The sequence below is a fragment of the Gigantopelta aegis genome, chromosome 4, assembly GCF_016097555.1.
Source record: "Gigantopelta aegis isolate Gae_Host chromosome 4, Gae_host_genome, whole genome shotgun sequence".
Taxonomy (NCBI): Eukaryota; Metazoa; Mollusca; class Gastropoda; order Neomphalida; family Peltospiridae; genus Gigantopelta; species Gigantopelta aegis.
Window position 1 is genome coordinate 90,587,055 of NC_054702.1, and position 21,610 is coordinate 90,608,664.

The 21,610-nt window shown below is 35.9% G+C and overlaps 1 protein-coding gene across 2 annotated transcripts; it reads right to left on the bottom strand.

The window, feature by feature from the left end:
- Positions 1–10,553: 10,553 nt before the first annotated feature.
- On the bottom strand, positions 10,554–19,419 carry LOC121371393 (neuroglobin-1-like). Of its 2 annotated transcripts, none has more exons than XM_041497259.1 (4): positions 19,281–19,419; positions 14,682–14,820; positions 12,136–12,367; positions 10,554–11,090 (listed from the first exon to the last, which is right to left on the bottom strand). In XM_041497259.1, the coding sequence occupies exons 2-4, from the start codon at positions 14,807–14,809 to the stop codon at positions 10,932–10,934; spliced, it is 519 nt and encodes a 172-aa protein (XP_041353193.1). In that variant the 5' UTR covers positions 14,810–14,820; positions 19,281–19,419; the 3' UTR covers positions 10,554–10,931. The 2 variants fall into 2 exon arrangements, with proteins under 2 accessions (XP_041353193.1, XP_041353192.1); XM_041497258.1 differs by having other exon boundaries at positions 12,124–12,367.
- Between the last annotated feature and the right edge of the window lie 2,191 nt (positions 19,420–21,610).

The window sequence follows — 21,610 nt, forward strand, 5'->3', positions numbered from 1 at the left end:
TTTCTTTCTTTTCTTTCGTTCCTACGGGCCGGATTATTTTGTTGTAGTCAAATATGAATTATATTTGGTTATGTGTGGTATAAATATATTTTAAATTGGAAAAGACGTTTTTGAGGATATTTAAGAACTAGAATTCTACAGCCGTGTTCATTAGATACCATTTATCTTACAACTCATTGCTTAAAAATGTATCCAACTCGCTTTCGTTCGATAGATAGGCTACGTTTTGAAATAACTCGTAAGATCATGTATCAGCCATGCGATTTTGAACATGGTATAAGTGGTTGACGAGTGATGGGGGGGGGGGGGGGGGGGGGGGGGGAGAGAGAGTTCTGCCATTCATTACCAAACCTTATACAGTACGTATACCATCTCACGGAACGTCTTTCCGTAGACTTCTCGTCTGAGAACTATATCTGAACGTGAATAATTTAGGAAAGGAAAAGTTTTATTTAACGACGCACTCAACACATTTTATTTACGGTTATATGGTGTCGGACATATGGTTAAGGACCACACAGATATATAAAGAGGAAACCTGCTGTCACCACTTCATGAGCTACTCTTTTCGATTAACAGCAAGGGATCTTTTATATGCACCATCCCACAGACAGGATAACATATACCACCGCCTTTGATATACCAGTCGTGGTGTACTGGCTGGCGCGAAAAATAGCCCAATGGGCCCACTGACGGGAATCGATCCCATAACGACCGCGCATCAAGCAATCGCTTTACGACTGGGCTACGTCCCGCCCCTGAATAATTTAGGATCCAGTAATGTATGAATAGAGATTGTTATACGAGCTAATGTGTCGCACTGATTCTGCCAAACGAGTGTCAGGATTATTGTATTATTAGAGTGAGAACGAGGGTAATACATGAATCGTGATAAGAGTTTCGTAAAATCAGTACGATTCACACGCGAGTGTAATAATTTCTTTATTAACCACGTTATTCAAACTATTTTTTTATTTTATGAACAACAAGCTAGGACCATGTCAAAACGTTTCAAACGTAAGTAAAAGGAGACTACGTCATTTTGGTGAGCGTTTAGATCTAAGACTGGGGAAGCCGCATTTAGTTATGACGTTATTCCCTAAACTACGTCATTTATTGTGCACCTGAAATCATTATGACACGCGTGTGTCATACTGGTTATATTTCTTTGAATGTCTCGAACTATGTGGATAATAATATATAGATATAATACATGTCACATCACATTGTAGTGTAGATTTATAGAGATTAACTAGTTATTATCTTTATCCTGCAGACCATAAACATTATGGGGAAAAGCTATTATTTCTGTTATTTCAGCCACATTATACGATGACCTAGAGGTCAAATGAACGATTTTGTAATGCAGGCTATGTGTGCGACGTCACATGAGCTAGTAGCAGGATATTCCTTTGCTTTATCCGTCATCATATTCTGTCAGTAGAAAGGGTGGCTGCAGTAGGCCTACGTGTACCATCTCACGGAACGATATCTGAACGTGAATAATTTAGGATCAAGTAATTTATAACAAAGAGGTATAATACATGTCATATCACATTGTAGTGTAGATTTATGTAATATAGGCGTCTGTTTATTGTTTTAAGAAATTCATTATTAATGCTGATTGATTAACTAATGACGATATGAGGTTGTATGGTATTGTTTATATAGTTTGGACAGTATTGCATTACATAGTTATAATTATTTTAATTATTAGCCTAAATGGATCATATATATTATACATGCATATAAATGAGCTTATGTAATTATTAACTATGACTTTATTATTTCAAATTATATAATGAATTGAATTTTAATAAGTTATATTATATTATTTCATGGCTATTGTATTTTTTCTTGTATGCCGACTACGATGGTCGAGTCTGTAGATATGAACTTCTGTTAAGTGTCATTTAAATAACACGTACAGCCTCACCCCTTACCAGAGGTTAGTGAATATGTTGTCGAGAAACTAATGCCGTTACATTAGTTTCCTTATAGCTATAAAATAGTGGTTTATGTGCGCGCGCGCGCACACACACACACACACACCACACAACACACACACACACACACGTTTGTGTGAAAATAAATCTTGAAGATAGCATTGTTTAAAATATTATTTCCAATGTCCTAAATCTAATTCATAATAATATTATCGACAGAAGATTTCGTCGGACACTTGGACACTTTTATTGGCCTTCGACCAGTCAGCCAAGATATAACGTTAAAAGTATCGGTACAAATGTAAATACAAATCTATCGGTTTTGGGAAAAGCCGCAACAAACGGTGTGTGTGTGTGTGTACTGTGTGTATATACTGTGTGTATGCTCTGCGTGTATGTACTCTGTGTGTGTGTGTGTGTGTGTGTGTGTGCGTGTCTGTGGAAGGAGGGGAGGGGAAGCTGCCCCATAAATAAAAAAACGGTATCCTTTTTAGTGCAAAAAGCTTTTTTTTCTTTTTTATTTAGCTCGAGAAAAGCCTCTAATAATGTGCCTTTTTTAAACTTCCCCTTCCGCCAGTTATTTAGGCAAGATACGCCCCCAGTATCCATTTTAGCGTATAAACACGTTTAAGAAACACCTTCCTGTGGCTGGGTAGGAGGTAAATAAATAATAATGACAAGTTTGTTTTGTTTAACTATACCACTGGAGCACATTAATTAATTAATCATCGGCTATTGGATGTCAAACATTAGGTAATTCTGACTCGTAGTCGTCAGAGGAAACCCGCAACATTTTTTCTAATGCAGCAAGGGATCTTTTATATGCACTTTCCACAGAGAGGGAAACACATACCACGGCCTTTGTCCAGTTGTGCACTGGTTGGAACGAGAAAACTCCAATCAGCTGAATGGATCCACCGATGTGGTTCGATCCTGTGACGCAATCACCTCAAGCGAGCACTCAACCAACTGAGCTAATGACGACGATCACAATGCGACAATAACAACAGCAATATAAAAAAACAAAACAAAAAAAACCCCAACAATTCTTTTGGTAATAACGAATTTTCGGGGAGTTTCCTTATATCCGTATTGGTATTAAAATACGAGATAAATATGTTTTATATACTCTTTGTCGTGATTATATACATAACCCACATTACGATGTTTGTTTGATATGTAGCTTTATTTACAAAATATTTTCACATTTCATAAAATGATGTATTGCTAGTACTGAAACATTAAAAGGTGACTGCGATATTCCATATATCATTGTCATAACTCGTGCGTGCACTCCACGCTTATCAACATATGTATGTGTGCGTGCGCTCACATGCACGCACGCACGCACACCTACATAATTAAATACTAGTATATTATACTTGCGTCAGACATATGGTTAAGGACCACACAGATATTGAGAGAGGAAACTCACTGTCGCCATGAAGTGGGCTACTCTTTTCGATTAGCAACAAGGGATCTTTTATATGCACCATCGCACAGGCAGGATAGTACATACCACGGCCTTTGTTACACCAGTTGTGGAGCACTGGCTGGAACGAGAAACAGCCCAATGAGTCCACCGACGGGGATCGATCCTAGACCGACCGCGCATCAAGCGAACGTTTTACCACTGGACTGCGTCCCGCTGTCTCGATGACCGAAGGCTTATCGTTGTGGTCGGGAGCTGCGGTGGAATTGGTGCCAAAGGTTAGCGTTTCAGCAATGACATGATATAAAATTTGAGACTAAGAATGATTTTTATCATATGTGCCAATGTTAATATCTGTGAATGTACTAGTCAAACCCGACATACATACATACATACATACATACATACTGAACATTAGATACACAGTACAAATCGAGTATTCGCAAGAACTCACCATCCTCGAGGACGCCATGTGTTGTAATTTGTGAAGGCTTTCTGCTACAAAATAATTTGAGCGTACGTAAAAAAAACCACACACCCCAAAACAGGTCATAAGTGCCCATACTAGGTGGTTATGGGTTTGAAATGCTTTTTGAAATTGGACGCTGCATTTCATGTACTCTGACACATTTTAAACAACAGTTCTCTTAATATAATCTATCTAAAAATTATAAAAATTTATTCTTCAATTTCCAAGATTTTAGGGTACATAATTTTACTCTTCGTACCCTCTGGCAGAAACCCTGTTGTTGGATGAAGAAACACTTTCATGACAGAGAAGTTGCCAATACAAAAATAAAAAGCACACTATTTAGAGACATACAAAAAGTAACCATAATAAGTCTCGTAATGGTTTCAGCAATTCTTTTCCTACTGCCGCCGGAGGTTAAGGATCTCGCAGATTACGTACCATCATTATTTTTTCTTCTTCTATGACATGCTCATGTTGAAAGGTGGCTTCAATTCATACGTGGTCTTTACGTAGAAATCTATCAAAAGAGACTGTTACATATATACTTGTAATTCTGAATTTACAGTGGTCCCAGTGGACATGAGATGAATCAATTTATCAGGTAATTGTTGACTTAGTCGCTGTAATTGAACTCGGGAGCAAATATCGCACTGATCTGACACAGGATTCACAAATTAAACGATTTATCTGCAAATTGTCGTCACTGAAATGTCATTAGCCCGTGTTACTGACCCATGTTCCGCACAGTTCAGTCGAGTACATCTTGTAATGGTCTTTTTTGAAACGAGCTTCTTGGGGAAAGAAAGAAAGAAATGTTTTATTTAACGACGCACTCAACACATTTTATTTACGGTTATATGGCATCAGACAAATGGTTAAGGACCACACAGATATTGAGAGGAAACCCGCTGTTGCCACTTCATGGGTTACTCTTTTTGATTAGCAGCAAGGGATCTTTTATATGCACCATCCCACAGACAGGGTAGTACATACCTTTGATATACCAGTCATGGTGCACTGGCTGGAACGAGAAATAGCCCAATGGGCCCACCGACGGGGATCGATCCCAGATCGACCGCGCATCGTGCGAGCGCTTTACCACTGTGCTACGTCCCACCCCTAGCTTCTTAGGGAAGTAAACTAGATATAACTTGGCCTTATACCACTAAAGAAGAGACCAATTCGGAAAGAGAGAGAGAGAGAGAGAGAGAGAGAGAGAGAGAGAGAGAGAGAGAGAGAGAGAGAGAGAGAGAGCTAGATAAATGGGGCGGGAACGGAAAGAGATTGTAGGTGCAACCTCATCTTAATATGTTTTGGATAGTAAAAAAAAGGTACTGGTGTACTATTATCTTTTTTTGTTGTTGTAAAAACCACCTGTAATTGGTCTTACTGACTGGACCTTTGCCTTGAATAAGGTTACAACTACTTCATGGCTCACAATAAGGGCCATTTCCTAGTGGCCGTATTTCTGATAATATAAAGAGTGCTTATAAAGCGTTTAGTCTAGACTCGATGGCAATGTCACGCAAATTATATACGTGTGACATCATTTTATTGAAAAGCCTATAATTTTACCCTTTCCATAAAAAATGATCATCAACTCTTTAATGTTCACTTAACTTGGATTAATAGGATAATCTTAGCCACCCTCACAATCAATTTTTAATCTAACAAAATCGTCAAAATAGGCACATAAGTTATAGTGGAGAGGGAATATTAAAAAAAAAAAAAAAAATGGTGTACTTTGTGGCAAGTTTTTGAAATTTGGCATGATGTTAGGCATGGGCATATTTTAAAAAATTACCACATACTTGTTATAAATGGATATAAACAGAAAGGATTAAGGAAAGAGGGTTCCATTGAAGAGGAAGTTGTGTTCGTCAATATACAGTCGGAAAGCACAGAATGAAAATATCCTACCTGTGCAAATGACATGCTTGTATTATATATATTCTTTATTAATAAATGAGACAAATGATAAAGTATATTTGTAATTTTATTATTCTTGAAAATAATTATCAGAATCTGAAATATAAAGCATAGATAATACTGTATAAGAATATTTTGGGGCTACCACAATTTAGGTACCTGGTAGCCCGGTGGGCTACCACGAAATTGAAACATTTTTCCAACCCTGTTTTGGGGTAGCCCCATGGTGGCCGGTAGGAAAAAAATCCAATATGATCGCTTCCAGAAAAAATTAATGTCATATTACAGCGCCTGTTAGCACTAGATCTGTGTATACTACTACTTTCTATGTTTTTGTTGTAATGTTTCTGTATCGAGATAATTTGTACGGTCAAAGGTCATTTTCAAGATCATTTTAGCAAAAAAAGGCCATAACTCTAGAACTAAGTTACATAGAAAGGTGATCGAGGTCACTACAACAACTGGAATTCTAAAGTGTTCTTTACAGAAAGGTGGCTAGTACACACAGTGATGACCACATACCTTACCGTGAAAACAAATGCGGGGTGTGACTAATTGCTCCCCTAACTTACATTATGGGGAGCCATTTAAGATATTACCATATTGCTAATCATTTCATTTTAACTTATTTTCGTGCTTATATCCAATTAAAGTTCAAGAACACTGTCCTGGGTACACACCTCAGCTATCTGGGCTGCCTGCCCAGGGCAGTGGGTTAGTTGTTAGTTAGTGAGAGAAAAAAGGGTATAGTAGTCTTATACCTATCCATTGAGCCATTAAAACTCGTTCTGGGTGGGAGTCGGTACGGCTACCAGCTTAACGACGACACCACCAAGAACAGTGATCGGAAACTATTAAAAAAAAGTAAAGTTTGTTTTATTTAACGACGCCACTAGAGCACATTGATTTTTGTATCTTATCATCGGCTATTGGACGTCAAACATATGGTCATTCTGACACTGTTTTTAGAGGAAACCCGCTGTCGCCACACAGGCTACTCTTTTTACGACAGGCAGCAAGGGATCTTTTATTTGCACTTCCCACAGGCAGGATAGCACAAACCATGGCCTTTGTTGAACCAGTTATGCATCACTGGTCGGTGCAAGTGGTTTACACCTACCCATTGAGCCTTGCGGAGCACTCACTCAGGGTTTGGAGTCGGTATCTGGATTAAAAATCCCATGCCTCGACTGAGATCCGAACCCAGTACCTACCAGCCTGTAGACCGATGGCCTGCCACGACGCCACTGAGGCCGGTGAAACTATTAAAAAGGCCTTGCTGCTATCATTCATTTTTTTTCCATTTCAAATTATTTTCATGCTTACATCCAATTAAGATTAAAGCACGCTGTCCTGGACACACACCTCAACTATCTGAGCTGTCTGTCCAGGACAGTGGGTTAGTTATTAGTGGTTAGTGAGAGTGAAGAAAGTGTAGTGGTCTTATGACCCACTGAGTTGTTAAAACTTGCTCTGGGTAGGAGCCGATACCGGGCTGCGAACCCTGTACCTACCAGCCTTATGTCCGATGGCTTAACCACGACACCACCGAGGCTATCATATAAATCTCCATGCTAATGAGAGGTAAACATTACTCTCCTTGAAGTAGTCTCATGGACATCATTGGGAATGACAGTGACAGCTCCCTTTAAATGGCGAGAGCTGCAGTAATCATAAAGAGTCGAAGTGCCTACCAAACATATTTCTGTGTGTAAAACAAATAACGTAAGATCACCTTTATCCATATTGTTACTGTTGTCCGATACGTACACTAACATGCATCAAAACGCGAACTTTGGTTCATATCTTATAACTGATCAAGGCATAAACTCTGATCAGTCAAACTGATACAATAAACTCGTGATGACCCTTTAAAGTACATGTTTAATCAAGTCAAAGAAAGCAGAAGACACAGTTTGCATCATGTTATTCTAAAGTTATTTTACATTAAGGGACATTCCTGAGTTTGCTGCATTGTAAGATGTTTCCGACTAATAAAATATTTCTACAATTAAACTTGCAAATTAACTATATTTTCTTCTTTAGTATATCCAATGTGTTTCTGGTTGTCTTAGATTTGTAAGAAGCCCAAACTGGAATTTTTCTTCAAATAATTTTGTATGTACGAAAAAAAAGTAGTTTAGGCAATAAAATGAAATGTAACCTAGTACAAATATTAGAACGATCAGAAACACGTTTAATATACAGCCACTAATATTTTATGCAGGAAAATGTATTTGATATGTAATTACAATCGTTAAAAGTCTCTGTTTGTCAATAATATCTTAAACATTGCAGCAAACTCAGGAATGTCCCTTTAAAAAAAAAAAATGACATAAACGTTCATGTGAAATTTTAATTTTAAAACAAACAATCAAACAAACAACAATTATCTCTAAATATTCATTCATAGATCGTTTTAGAACCACAACATTTTTAAATAGAGTTCCTTAAATCCATTTCCACTGAGCTGTTATGAAGACAATAAACAGGATTTCTCAATGTATAAAGCAATACAAGGTCCCGTTTCAGCATTATGTCGATATACCCGCGCATACTGATATGGAATATTAGAACGTATGTATCTAGGTGATTGATGGCTGAACAATATGCTACGAGAATCTGTGTTCAGTAGTTGGCATACACTGCGATGTAAACATTTAAATTTACATTTAGCGACTGACACTGAATATGTTACATTTATTTCTAAAAGCACGTAATATGTTGTGAACATTTGCACTTATTAGCTGATGCGGAATAAACAATATATCTAGTAAAATATGTGAACGCCAGTATTACAGGATTCGAACTCTTACATCTAACGAGATTAAAATATGTGAATGCCAGTATTATAGGATTTGACCTCTTACATCTAACAAGATTAAAATATGTAAACACCAGTATTATAGGATTTGACCTCTTACATCTAACAAGATTAACATATGTGAACGCCAGTATTATAGGATTTGACCTCTTACATCTAACAAGATTAAAATATGTAAACGCCAGTATTATAGGATTTGACCTCTTACATCTAACAAGATTAACATATGTGAATGCCAGTATTATAGGATTTGACCTCTTACATCTAACAAGATTAACATATGTGAATGCCAGTATCATACATTCTGAACAATTACACATAACAGTTGTAAAATATATGAAGGCCGAATGATACGTTCTGAACACTTACACCTAGCAGTTGTAAAATATATAAATGCCAATATCATACGTTCTGAACACTTACACCTAGCAGTTGTAAGATATGTGAATGCCAATATCATACGTTCTGAACACTTACACCTAGCAGTTGTAAGATATGTGAATGCCAATATCATACGTTCTGAACACTTACACCTAGCAGTTGTAAGATATGTGAATGCCAAAATCATACGTTCTGAACACTTACACCTAGCAGTTGTAAGATATGTGAATGCCAATATCATACGTTCTGAACACTTACACCTAGCAGTTGTAAGATATGTGAATGCCAATATCATACGTTCTGAACACTTACACCTAGCAGTTGTAAAATATGTGAATGCCAATATCATAAATTCTAAACACTTACACCTAACACTTAGTAAACTATGTGAATTTCAGCATCATACCTATTGAATATTTATAACAGTAGTAAAATAGTGTAGTATCAGTATCATAAGTTTTTAACACTTAACATCTATCAGTAAACGTCAGGTAGTTGATGTAAGAGATTGTTTTTGTGCGTAGTTTTATTTGGTTATTAACAAAGAATAAGCTGCAGCTTATGTGGAACACACTGTAAGTAAATATTATATAGAACAGATACATTTTAACGAACATACTGATTTTTAAAAATATATTTATAAACTTAGTGGTTAGAATTCTCTATATTATTAATATTTATAAATTCTCTATATTTAGACTTTTGTTTTTGGTGCTGTCCTAAAATAGCAACCACTGAGGTACAGGGTTATTTTCTGCAGGGGGGTGGGGGTGGGAGTCTACATGCAACTTGAACAATCTGATTAAAATTAGCTCTACTGGTCTCACCAGTAGATCTAACAGCATTGCGTGGACTCCCATGTCCAGGTGACATTTCATCTATAAATAACAATTTAAATATCGACCAATTACACTTCGCCTTTTATAACGTTATTCGGGAGCATACAAATTCTAAAAATATCGGTCGAGACTATTTATGCAATAGGCGAACTTGTTGGTCTATTTCAATATTGAAAAAACAGGGGAAAAGTGCAGTAATAAACTCTGGATTGTATACTAGTATAAAGAGATTTTATGGCTATACCATCATGGGTTTTTTTCATCTTGAAACGAATTTTATATAAAATTTTATATTGAAATTAGTTTCTGGCATACTTTGTAATTCACCTGAATCATTTCGTATACCCTCGGCATAAAACTGAATGTTTTCAAATTATTTTCAAATCACTGGCATGATTTTGCAAGTAAGGTTTTGATTGGTCGAATGAAAGGTCAACTGGACATGAGCTCCAACAGGCTGCTGTTAGATCCACATGTAATAGTAGAGCTAATTTTAATTAGATTGCAACTTGAACTATTTAAATGGAAGTTGTATATTAGTGGGGAAATGCACTTTAAAATGTGGACACCCCAGGATCCGTGCCTGTTAATACTAATCTAATAAACTGTTATAATACACAATGTCAACGAGTCTCTGTCATAACAACATATATATGTGAGGGGTTCAACTACAGCACCCAGCATAATCTTTTATTATACTAAACATGCATAAACACCACTAAGGCATTGGAGGTTTATTTCTCTTTATTTACACTTAAGGTACTTGGGAAATTCCTCCAAGACACTTAGGACATTAATATATGGTAAACACTGTCACTGGTGTTACCTTAAGGAACCCAGAACAGTAATTGTCTGCCAGTATTGGTCAGGTGTGTGTGTGATGTTATCCGTGTGACTGGGGTGAAAGATAGTTGAGAGAGAGAGAATATCTGGCAAGAGAGAAAGACGTTTGGGGCCAACTCTCCATATCATATACATGTATATATATTATCATCATGGATTAAAGAATATAAACAAGATCGAACTTGTGTAGTTTTTGTGTGAGGGTGCTTTATGCACTTGGCCACATATACATATAAGAGGCATTCAAATGTTGATTGCGTGACAATCACCGGTAAACGTTTAGTTTGTCCATACGTACTGTCCAGCCAGCGAGCACAAACTCCAGTATGAAAGAACTAAAGTGAGTCCAAGCCGTTTTCACTTGAGGTGTGAAGCTGTCTCCGAGCTTTTGTTCTAAACAAACCAGTAGACACTCCCCGAACACCTGGAATAAAGAATCAATTTAAGTGCTTAGAACTGTGAGCTGCTCGGTGGGATCCAGGTCGGGCGCCGAAATGGGAACCCAAAATCCACTGTACTGCCATATATATAAACAGGTTTCATCATCACATCCAAGAACTGATCCGCTGAGATGTTTGGCATTCACATGCTCTTTGTTGTATAAACACAACATTGAGTTTCGTGATTCGTGGGACCTGGACCCATATTTTCAAAGCTCTCTTAGCGCTGCGAAATCATAAAACAATCATAGGCAACTCATGTTGAAAAATAAGTTAATACTTAGGCGAGGCTTCTACCGAAATAGTGATTATTATTTTATTTTTTTGCTTTCTTCAGTAATGTTAGATAAATACTGAGAAATATGAAAACATATACTTAATTAGACACATGTATATGATCCAAAATATAGTTTATTTAACATGCAAATATATGTGTTTTGTACTGCCAATATTAACAAGAATATTGTATTTATAAAATGGGTTGTTGAAAAATCAAGTGTAATATAAGCCGACAACAAGAACACCTGAACTGATGACGACGATTATTTCTTGTTGAAATGGTTCTCAAATGGGTTAACAAAACCTCATTATTATTAGGAAAATTGTCCATTCATTGTCAAATAGAATGTTGTATGCGATTTTTAGTACGATCACAGTGATGTGTGGGAGATTGATTTAAAAACACCTGTGGTTGGCTGTTCCACTGTTATGACCCAGACGCCAAAGCCACACAGACCAATGAAATGAACACTAATGAAAATGATTGCTCTGTGACGTATGTTAACTGTGCAAGCGTGAATTCACCATAAATAAACAAGTTATACTTGGAAAAAGATAGTAAAATTTATTTTAAACATGGTTTTGGAAGATATTTAAAAAATTTAATATTACACCTGTGTCCGTTAAGTTTACAATTCGTTGTTTAAAAATATATCCACAGCCTTATGCACGTTATAGCATACATTATTTTTAAAATCAATTTGTGTAGTATTATTTATGTACAATATTGCTCCGTACGATTTTGCCTACATTGAAGTAGTCCTTCTCGAAAGCAAACATGGCGTGAGCTGACCCCACATCCTCGAGACTGGTCTCAAGTTTCTTGCAGTCGTCAAGGATCGACACAATTGACCCCAGCGTATCGAACACCTGACAGATGTGATTGTCGAACTGGCAGTTCTTTCCAAACTTCTTTGACATCACTTTGCAAGATGTCGAATAGTAAAACAGATCTTGTATAGCTGGGCTTTTCTCAAACATCCTGCAAACACATGTAAAGATATTCCTTTTAGATCAGAATTTGGCTATGGTATGTTTGGATTGCTCAGGATGTTGGATATGTAAAATTGTTTATACATGTAGTTACATTTAGACAACGATTATTTGATATAACCTCCAACAAAAGTAGTGTAGTTCTGTTACCAATTTATCCGATACTTTTTATTATAAACATTATAAGTCACTGTTAAATGTTATCTCACTTATGGCATCCCATCTTATCTTAGAGTAATATATACAAGATTTAAATATAGAAAAGTTTAGACTTGCTGTTGACCATGAAAGAAACAATATAGTCAGTACTGAAAGACTCTGTTCATATTGATTGAATAAAGGATTACGTTATATTAAGGAGTAACTCCATATGTTGCTTGTATGTAAGCGTTATGATGTATTAAGAGATCTCCATATTCCTAAATGTATGAAAAATCATTAATTGCAAACCTTTATAGATATCAGAAAATCTGCTTCTAATATTTAATGTATGTCTTTATCTTTCTAATGTACAAAAAAGTAGAAATACATAATGTTTAACTATACCTATAAGACTCCATTATATGCGGTCAAGTACACCCGAGGTGGTGAACATTTTGAACTGGGACGAGGCTTGCCGAGTCCCATGGTTGAAATTTTCACCACCGAGGGTGTACTTTTTCTATCCCACATGATCACATATGACGGAGTCTTTTTCTCTCATTCATTTGTTAAATAAACCATTATTTTACACGAACAGAAAAATATGGCTGAACAAGTAACTTTTTTATTTGACCATTTTATTATAAATAAACTATACTATCGTATTTGCCGTGTTTGTTTCATGTGTTAAATAAAATTGAACACTACAAATTAACTAGATATCTTTTAAAATGAAGGTTTTAATAACAAAATATTAATTTAAAACTGTGTCTAATGACCTCACGTCATCATCTAATATTAATATGACGTCATATATTACCAACGGCGTCATGTTAAACGCAAGCGCGTGATATCCCATGTAAGATAGAAATTTCTTACATAGCTTTCTTTCATGGGATAGCTCTGTCCTATATACCTGAGGATGAGTGAATATACAATATCCTGTGCAAATGTCAGCTACATGTACCGATATATGCAAAAATGTATAGCAGGCTTCTGGTTGTATTATGGGCCTATGGCATTTATGCTGAATAAACTAACTGTTTGTCAATGTGTAAATACTAGCGGTACCTAACTTACAATAACTGGGGGTGGGGGTGGGCGTGTGTAAAAGAAGGATCAGGGGCCAGTTATTGGGGGTCCTCCAGCTAGACAAATTGGCATTTTAAGCTAAAAAGGATATTGTCAAGGTCTTTGTGAGAGGGTACTGATGGTAAAATTATGTACCTTAAAGTCTTGGCAATTAATGGATATATAACCTGTGTGACATTGTAATTTTACTGTTCAAATAATTTAATTGTGTCACAATGCAGTCGTTAAGGTTTGACATGACCAACTGCTTTTCCTTTGTGTGTACTTGCGCAAAACAATTTTTGTGTGGGTGAAAAAACGCTTACCACACTGATAATGCTAATATTTATTTTACTAAATATTACTGTCAATTGACATTAAGAATGATTCTCTCCTACATACTTTCACCATAAGCAAGTTGAAAGTGTATGAAATACATCATTCCAAAACATTTCAAAACCAGATCTACTGAGTAAAGGCACTTAAATTCTGTTTTATTCTAAGTATTTACCCTTAAATTATGTTCTGGCAGAATGTCCGATTGTAAACAACATTAAGATATTAATTTTTCCGATATAAGTAAAACAAGAATATAAAAGCAAAATAGAAATACATGTAGTTTGAAGGACATTTTGGATTTTTTCTTATTGTTATTTCATTAAACATTTAGTATGACAAAAAAAATAATAATAATAATAACTCTTTTTATATGAAATATGGACAAATTGGTATTTATCAAGACACCCCCACACCCCCCCCAAACAACATGTACATAAACATGTGTTGATCTACAGATTTTTGTGATTTCAATTCCGTAAAGGGATTCACTATATGCTATGTTTTGTTTTGTTTATTTATTTATAGTCCGTCCCACAGTGATCGCATTTTTTTTCATACTATATAATTTACTACAAGTTGTTTATTTCCAAGCTGACTGATTTGTGATTTGCACACACAAATTGTATTTCTTTGTTATTTCCAAAACACTACGTCAAACCAAACTGAAATTATTTACAAAAAGTTTTTAATAGAATGATGGGACGGACTATAGATTAGCTTCTCTGAACATAAAAATGTGAATAGCTGTATACCTAGTAAAGACAAGTTTTCCATTTTCTGCCATGTCACCCTGAGAAAACTGATCCCAAGATATACGGATGTACTTTTTGTCCTCCTCGGTGAATGCAAATTTGTTTGCCGAACTCCCACAAACACCCATGATGCATCAAACTGGAGTATAAATAAGACAACCCATTACACATATAACACACAAATATACTATAGCGCATGCTCCCTATCACCCCCTCCCCTCTCTGTCTCTCATCTCCCTCACTATATTCTCCTCCCTTCGTTGCTCCTACATCCCCTTCCCCTCTGTATTTTAATGGTGAAAAAAAAACATTTATGATTTTATTAAAATATGATGCACATGATCACCTGGTTTTTTCTTTCTCTGTCTCTGTCTCTGTCTCTCTCCCCTCTCTCTCTCTCTCTCTCTCTCTCTCCCCCCCCCCCCTCTCTCTCTCTCTCTCTCTCACACACACCCCTACCATCATTCTCTATCCCCACTTTGTCTAGTTCTGTTCTTGTGCCAGTCCCTCCCTCTCTCTCCCTCACACACACACCCCTACCATCATTCTCTATCCCCACTTTGTCTAGTTCTGTTCTTGTGCCAGTCCCTCCCTCACTCTCTCTCTCTCTCTCTCTCTCTCTCTCTCTCTCTCACACACACACACCCCTACCATCATTCTCTATCCCCACTTTGTCTAGTTCTGTTCTTGTGCCAGTCCGTCCCTCTCTCTCTCTCTCTCTCTCTCTCTCTCTCTCTCTCTCTCTCACACACACACACCCCTACCATCATTCTCTATCCCCACTTTGTTTAGTTCTGTTCTTGTGCCAGTCCCTCCCTCTCTCTGTGATAAGAACCACATTTATTGGATCAGAAATAAATGGGCTATTTTCACAAAAAGGGGCAAATAACAGTAAAGAATTAAAAAAATAATAAAATGTTAGTTTTTTATGTCTTTAATAGTAAAATCTAAAGCAGATATGTTGAGTTGTGCATAATTTCAAGTAGCAAAACTAGAGATGTATGATTTTTAAAAATGTACATAAAACTATTTTCGTGCTTCTATTTTTACCCTTAATCGTAAGGCATAACAGTAAACAGTGTCTTTACTGTTATGTCTTTACCATTAATTTATTAATAGCAAAGAAAATCAATAATAGTAATACTTTTATAAATGTATATAGATATCTATAATTGTTACTATTACAAGCATATGTAAGATATAATGCTAGACTGGATGATTATGAAAAAGTGTTAAATCTGTCTTTTCCATTATTCAACATAGATAAACGATAAAGACAAAAATTATAATGGTAAAGACACATGACATGGTATTTGTGTCATCTGCAATGTACATCAGTAATGCAATCATGCAAATGGCTTTTAAAAACAGATTTACTGAATGAAAAAATATAAATAATGGGTTTCTCATACTTCCAGGATACTTTATTAAACTAATGGTATAGACAGACAATAAGTGTGACATTGAAAAAAGTTTTTTAAGAATTAAAAATAACTTGCCTATAAAGATACCCAGCTAGTATCCATGTACTTAACATGTTGATCTAAGCTTGACCTAGATGTGAGTGCCATCTGGTGGACAACTTTCAAACTAATAAAATTTTCATCCTTTTTGTAGGTAATATAACGGTAAAGACAATAAAATGAAAAATAAAAGGTGCAACTTAAAGTTGGATGCAGTGTAGTTTTATTTTAATATTTTAAACTGAAATTGAAAAAACTTATGTATTTGTGAGTGGTTTACTTACATTTTGCAGTTTAAAGGCAAATGTAGTATTTTCGGGAGTTTTGCAATTCTATAACAATAACGTGCTTTTGTGCACAATAACAGAGTGGTCATTTTTGGTAACGGAATATATTTTAACCACAAGCTTTTCTAATGCATTTGCCTCGCTAAACATCATATCCAGAGTATCAAGTGATGATGCTTTTTATGTGCATCCCTGTTTATTTACATTATGGAAAATTTAGGAGCTGCAATGTCTTTACCGTAATTTGCCCCTTGTTATGAAAATGGCCCAAATAATTTGTATAAGTTGTAGTATAAATGGGTGATTCTCCAACTAGGGGTCAAATTGCTGTCCGAACTATTGTGAACCCCACTGATTTAATACTGTATGCATTATCCAGTGTTCCTTGATCATTTATGAAACTTTCTTCATATAGAAAAATACAAACATCACCAGAAAAGGTATTGCACATAATCTATTTAAAAATGTTCATCCCTAACATTTGAGGGGCTTCCAATTTACCGGTCCCAATGCATGGTATACTGTGAAAACTGTAGTATTTTAAGTAAATATAACTAGTTCCTGGGCTCATAGCAGGTTTTAGTGGTGAGAACAGATTTCGAAATTCATGTTTCTAAACTTTCAGTCACATTGTACCAATACTTCTATAATAAAGGCTCTCCAAAGGTCTGTCCTAAATTTTCATCAACTCTGTTATGTCAAGCTGTTGCTGCCCTTTATTACTGCTTTATAAGGGTAATCCAAGAACTAATCAGTTTTTATTTCATATGACATTAATTTCAAAATGGACAACCTTGCTTCTGGAAAAATATTTTAGCAATTTGTGAAAAAAAGTGGAAAAACAGGTTAGTGATTTTATTCATTCATCGACTCTGTTACACTAATTAAAGGGAGAGTAAAGTCAAACATGAGCCTTATGTGTTGGAATGATGCATACCCGGACCACCAACACATACTGACACTTAACAAATGAAAATTGCATAATTTTAGAGTTTATAAAAAACAGTGATTATTCCTGCTAACTGGGGGCAGCCATTTTCTTTTCTTTTTGAGGCGTCCGATACTCTAGCTTGGGGCGAAGTGACGTCAGCTCCGACCAACTCCTGTATGCACAGTGTAAACAAAAGCAGTAATTTACGACAAGGCACTTCTCTTTGATCAACCTGACTTGTAAAACAACATAAATGACATGATAATATAATAAACTATTTAACTAAATATATTTCAGGTTGCATTAATGGAACGAAATGGGGTTATTGTATTTTCTGTTAAATAATCTAAAGGAAAAATGTACACTATTAGGCCTATTGGTATGCTATGTTGGAGAAAACACGACAACCCACGATACCCAAGTGATAATATTCTTTTCTTTGGATAGACAGATAAGTAGTTTAACGTGCCCATATACCACTAGGGTTTCGAATACGCCCATCCAGTCTGACCTCCGATAAGATCGGTGGCCTGACTCGGGATGGGGGAGGGGGGTGGGGGGTGGGGTGGAGGGGTAGAATTAAAAATGGGCAGAATTTTGAAACTAGCAATTAGTAAAAAAAGTTAATAGGATTAAACAAAAAAATTAAATAAAAAGTTACAAGCCAAAAATAAAAAGAATTGACTGCTCGGCCGAATATTTATATAATTTGGAGCATTTTAGGACAGTCCAAAAATAAATAAGAGAAAGAAGAGAGGGTCGGACTATTTAATAATATAAAAAAAAAAAAAGTAATGTCGACATAAAATTTTGAACGGAGGTCTAAAAGTTTAAAGTCCGATCTATATGGTCCAGGCCGGGGTGTGGGGTGTGTGTGTGAGGTTAAGGTGGGCAGAATTTGGAATATGAATTTAGTAGTTATGTCGAGGGACCTAAAGCCAAAAGGAGCTGCTACATTCGACTCATGTCTAGATAAAATTTAAAATCCAAAAAGTAATATTAGAGTGCTCGGCCAAAACGTTGTTAGGGTGATTTGAGCAATTTAGACGGGCTGCTAAAGTAAAGTGTGTCGGACTGTTTACAAAAAAATGAACATAAAATTTTTAACCACGGCCAAAAGATTTCAAGTCCAACTAAGCCCTAAAAAGTAGGTTCCTGCCCTAGGAGAGTTTTGGCGGAACTCATGGCGAGATGTTGGGGTGATCGGTTCGGAACCTCGGGAAGAAGTGAGGCAGGTCATTGTAGCACTCTCCCCGAAGTAAGGCTGGGTAATCTTCTGGAAGTATCAGCCTGATAATCCGATGGCCGATTGGATAATCCATCCTTGCTGATACACCCAGTTCCGCTCAGACGTCAAGTAGAAGGTGCGACTCTTCTGGACGTACTGGAACTGGTACCGCCCCTGACCAGATGGTGTTGGTCTCCAACTCTTGGGGATGAAGGGGCCTGGCAGTTGGGAGGTAGCAGTGAACTCCCCCAGTGCTGATGACGCCTATGTTCTTTATTGAAATTAAAAAGGTATTTTATATTTTCTTTAAATTTCGAAAAATTGTGATTGTGATTAACGATGTTTTCTGCTCAATATGGGACTGGCAATTATTTTGATAGAAGTGTAGTTAAATATATCAATCACACGCTAAAAGCTGCATCACATTGCTTACATATTAACTATGTTTGTATTTTATAAAACTTTACTCTACAGTTCCAGCAATATACACTTTCAAATCAACCATGATCTTAAATATACAAATGATATTAATTATTAAATATCCCTACAATAAAAATAAACTCATCCATGACGCTTCCGTTTTTTAAAACGCTGGATACGTTTAACTTTTAATGTAGTTATACACATGAATATTTCTATAAAAAATAAACTAAAAAATGCATCTATTAACTATTACTGTTTCTCTTATACCTGCATAGGTAAAACAGAAATAGCCAATATGAAAAACCCATGAGATATACATGTCGGCTATCTCACAAGTAACGAATGCTTGACAACACGGAAGTACGTTGGTTAAGAGAAGGGAGACAACTCTGTTGTTCACTTTTTCAAATCGTCGTTGATGACCGATTTTTGTTTTCTTTTTTAATCCAGCTATCATCGAAAAATAGTGGACAAATCATGTTTATTCCAAAGGTGTAATACACCAAGCCCCCGCCCCCCAACTCCTCTTTGAAAAAGAAGAAAACTATTGAAACGTATCTTTTCTTTTTTAGAAGCAGGATTTATTTCTAGGGAGGTTTGCAAGTTTTTTTTTTTCAAAGGGCACCTCCAGTATTCATGGAGGGGATGCAACGAACGTCGGTTTTTTTTTTACCCCCCCCACCCCACTGCAAATTTTTCAGAGTAGGCCTACTTTGAATTTCGCACCCCAACACCTCCCTTTGGATCTGCGTCTATTATTTTGACATGAGTTTCTCAAATAACTTTCGACAATATCAACATAGAGCAATATAGGCTAGGCCTAGCTCAGCTGGTAAAAGAATGTGGAAAGGTTTTTTCTTTTTTTCCTTCTTCGTCTACTTCTTTTCTTCTTTATCTTCGTCGTCATTTTTTTTTTTATCTTCTTGACTTTTTTATATTTGTTTTATTATTTATTTATTATAATTTATTATTATTAATATTATTATTTAAATTATTATTTGAGGCTAGTTATATCCTGACCTTCACCACGTTTAATAATCCTACAGCAGAGGCTGAAAAAGAGCCTTAGTTTTTGAGTAACCGGGGCCAGAAGTATAACATTTGTCACTATGGCTGAAATTAATCCTTAGGGTGTGGAGTGATGACTTTTCTAAGGTCTCACTACCCAGATGTCATCTGCCATTGAAACCCATGTTAAATTGTCCAACTTCAAATAAAGATTGCCAATAGAATGGGTTCTTGTTGGCACTAACAACATACACCATTGCGAACATACATTATATAAACCATTATTTTCACTCCAAAATTGAGAACATTCTCATCTCAGTTTTCTGCTATATAACCGCATCTGGCTGTAATACCGGTCCAAACAAGTGGTTCATTAACCTATTCACTCCGGCTGTCTCTTACACTATACACCCATGTCCCAAAAGGTCAATGCACAATATTACAAAATAGCAGGGGCAAAATACAACCAGAAGGCTAACCATTAAACATACATATTGTTTTAATTCTTCACCATTTCCTAGAAGTGAATATGTGAACCATAACTTGTGACACAATTAGGAACTATAGTGGACCGTGATGAATGAACTCTCACCCGGAAGTGATCTGTGTAATGAGAACTTAAAGTTTATTAACAGATTTTGCCAAACTTGGTTTGAAGTCAGTTAAATAATTTGGGTCATTTACACCATGAAAAGCTATACTAGACCAGTGTAACTTATGGACTCTAAACAATACATCAAAAGATAGATGCACCATACCATCCAATAAAACTTCATATCACATTGTTACTCCTTGGTCATCCACATAATAGATGACCATCAAACGAACATCCACTACATTGTAATGTGTGACCTTTTTGGTAGTTCTGATATAAGGAACATACAAAGAAGCTAATTATCTAGTTCATTCAAAATATGAGTTTTCATCAATAGTTGCTGTGGGCAACAATTATTTCATAGTGAAGTGTTGAAATCCTGTTTTTTCTGTATATTTCAGCATGAAGATCCACACATTATTAATTGCAGATACAAATTCGACTTTTATAGTAGAATACTAAGTTATATATTCACAATACCATAAAAACTGTTTGCCACTGTGACTACATTCAAATTTTTTAATTATGCACAAAGTCACAGAAAATTAGGGTGAATTTGGATATTGACCTTGTGACCTTGAATTTTGACATTTTACAATGAGAAATTCAATGTTAGACACTCAGATCAATTTATATATTGCATGTAAGAATATTAGCATATACATTTTGACATCCCTCCCCTAAACTATAAAATAAATAAATAAATAAAATACTAAAAATAAATGATATTGACATGAGCTTGGCTAAAATGCACATCGATGAAATTACCATGTATAAGGATGCTACACTAGTACATTCTCATTTTGGCTTGCTAAACTTATATTTTTGGGAATAAACAGTAATTTGATGTTTTACATTATGGTCTCACTACACAGATGTCATCTGCCATTGAAACCCATGTTAAATTGCCCAACGTCAAATGATGACTGCCAATAGAACTGGTTCTCGTTGGCACTAACAACATACACCATTGCAAACATTACATTATAAGCAT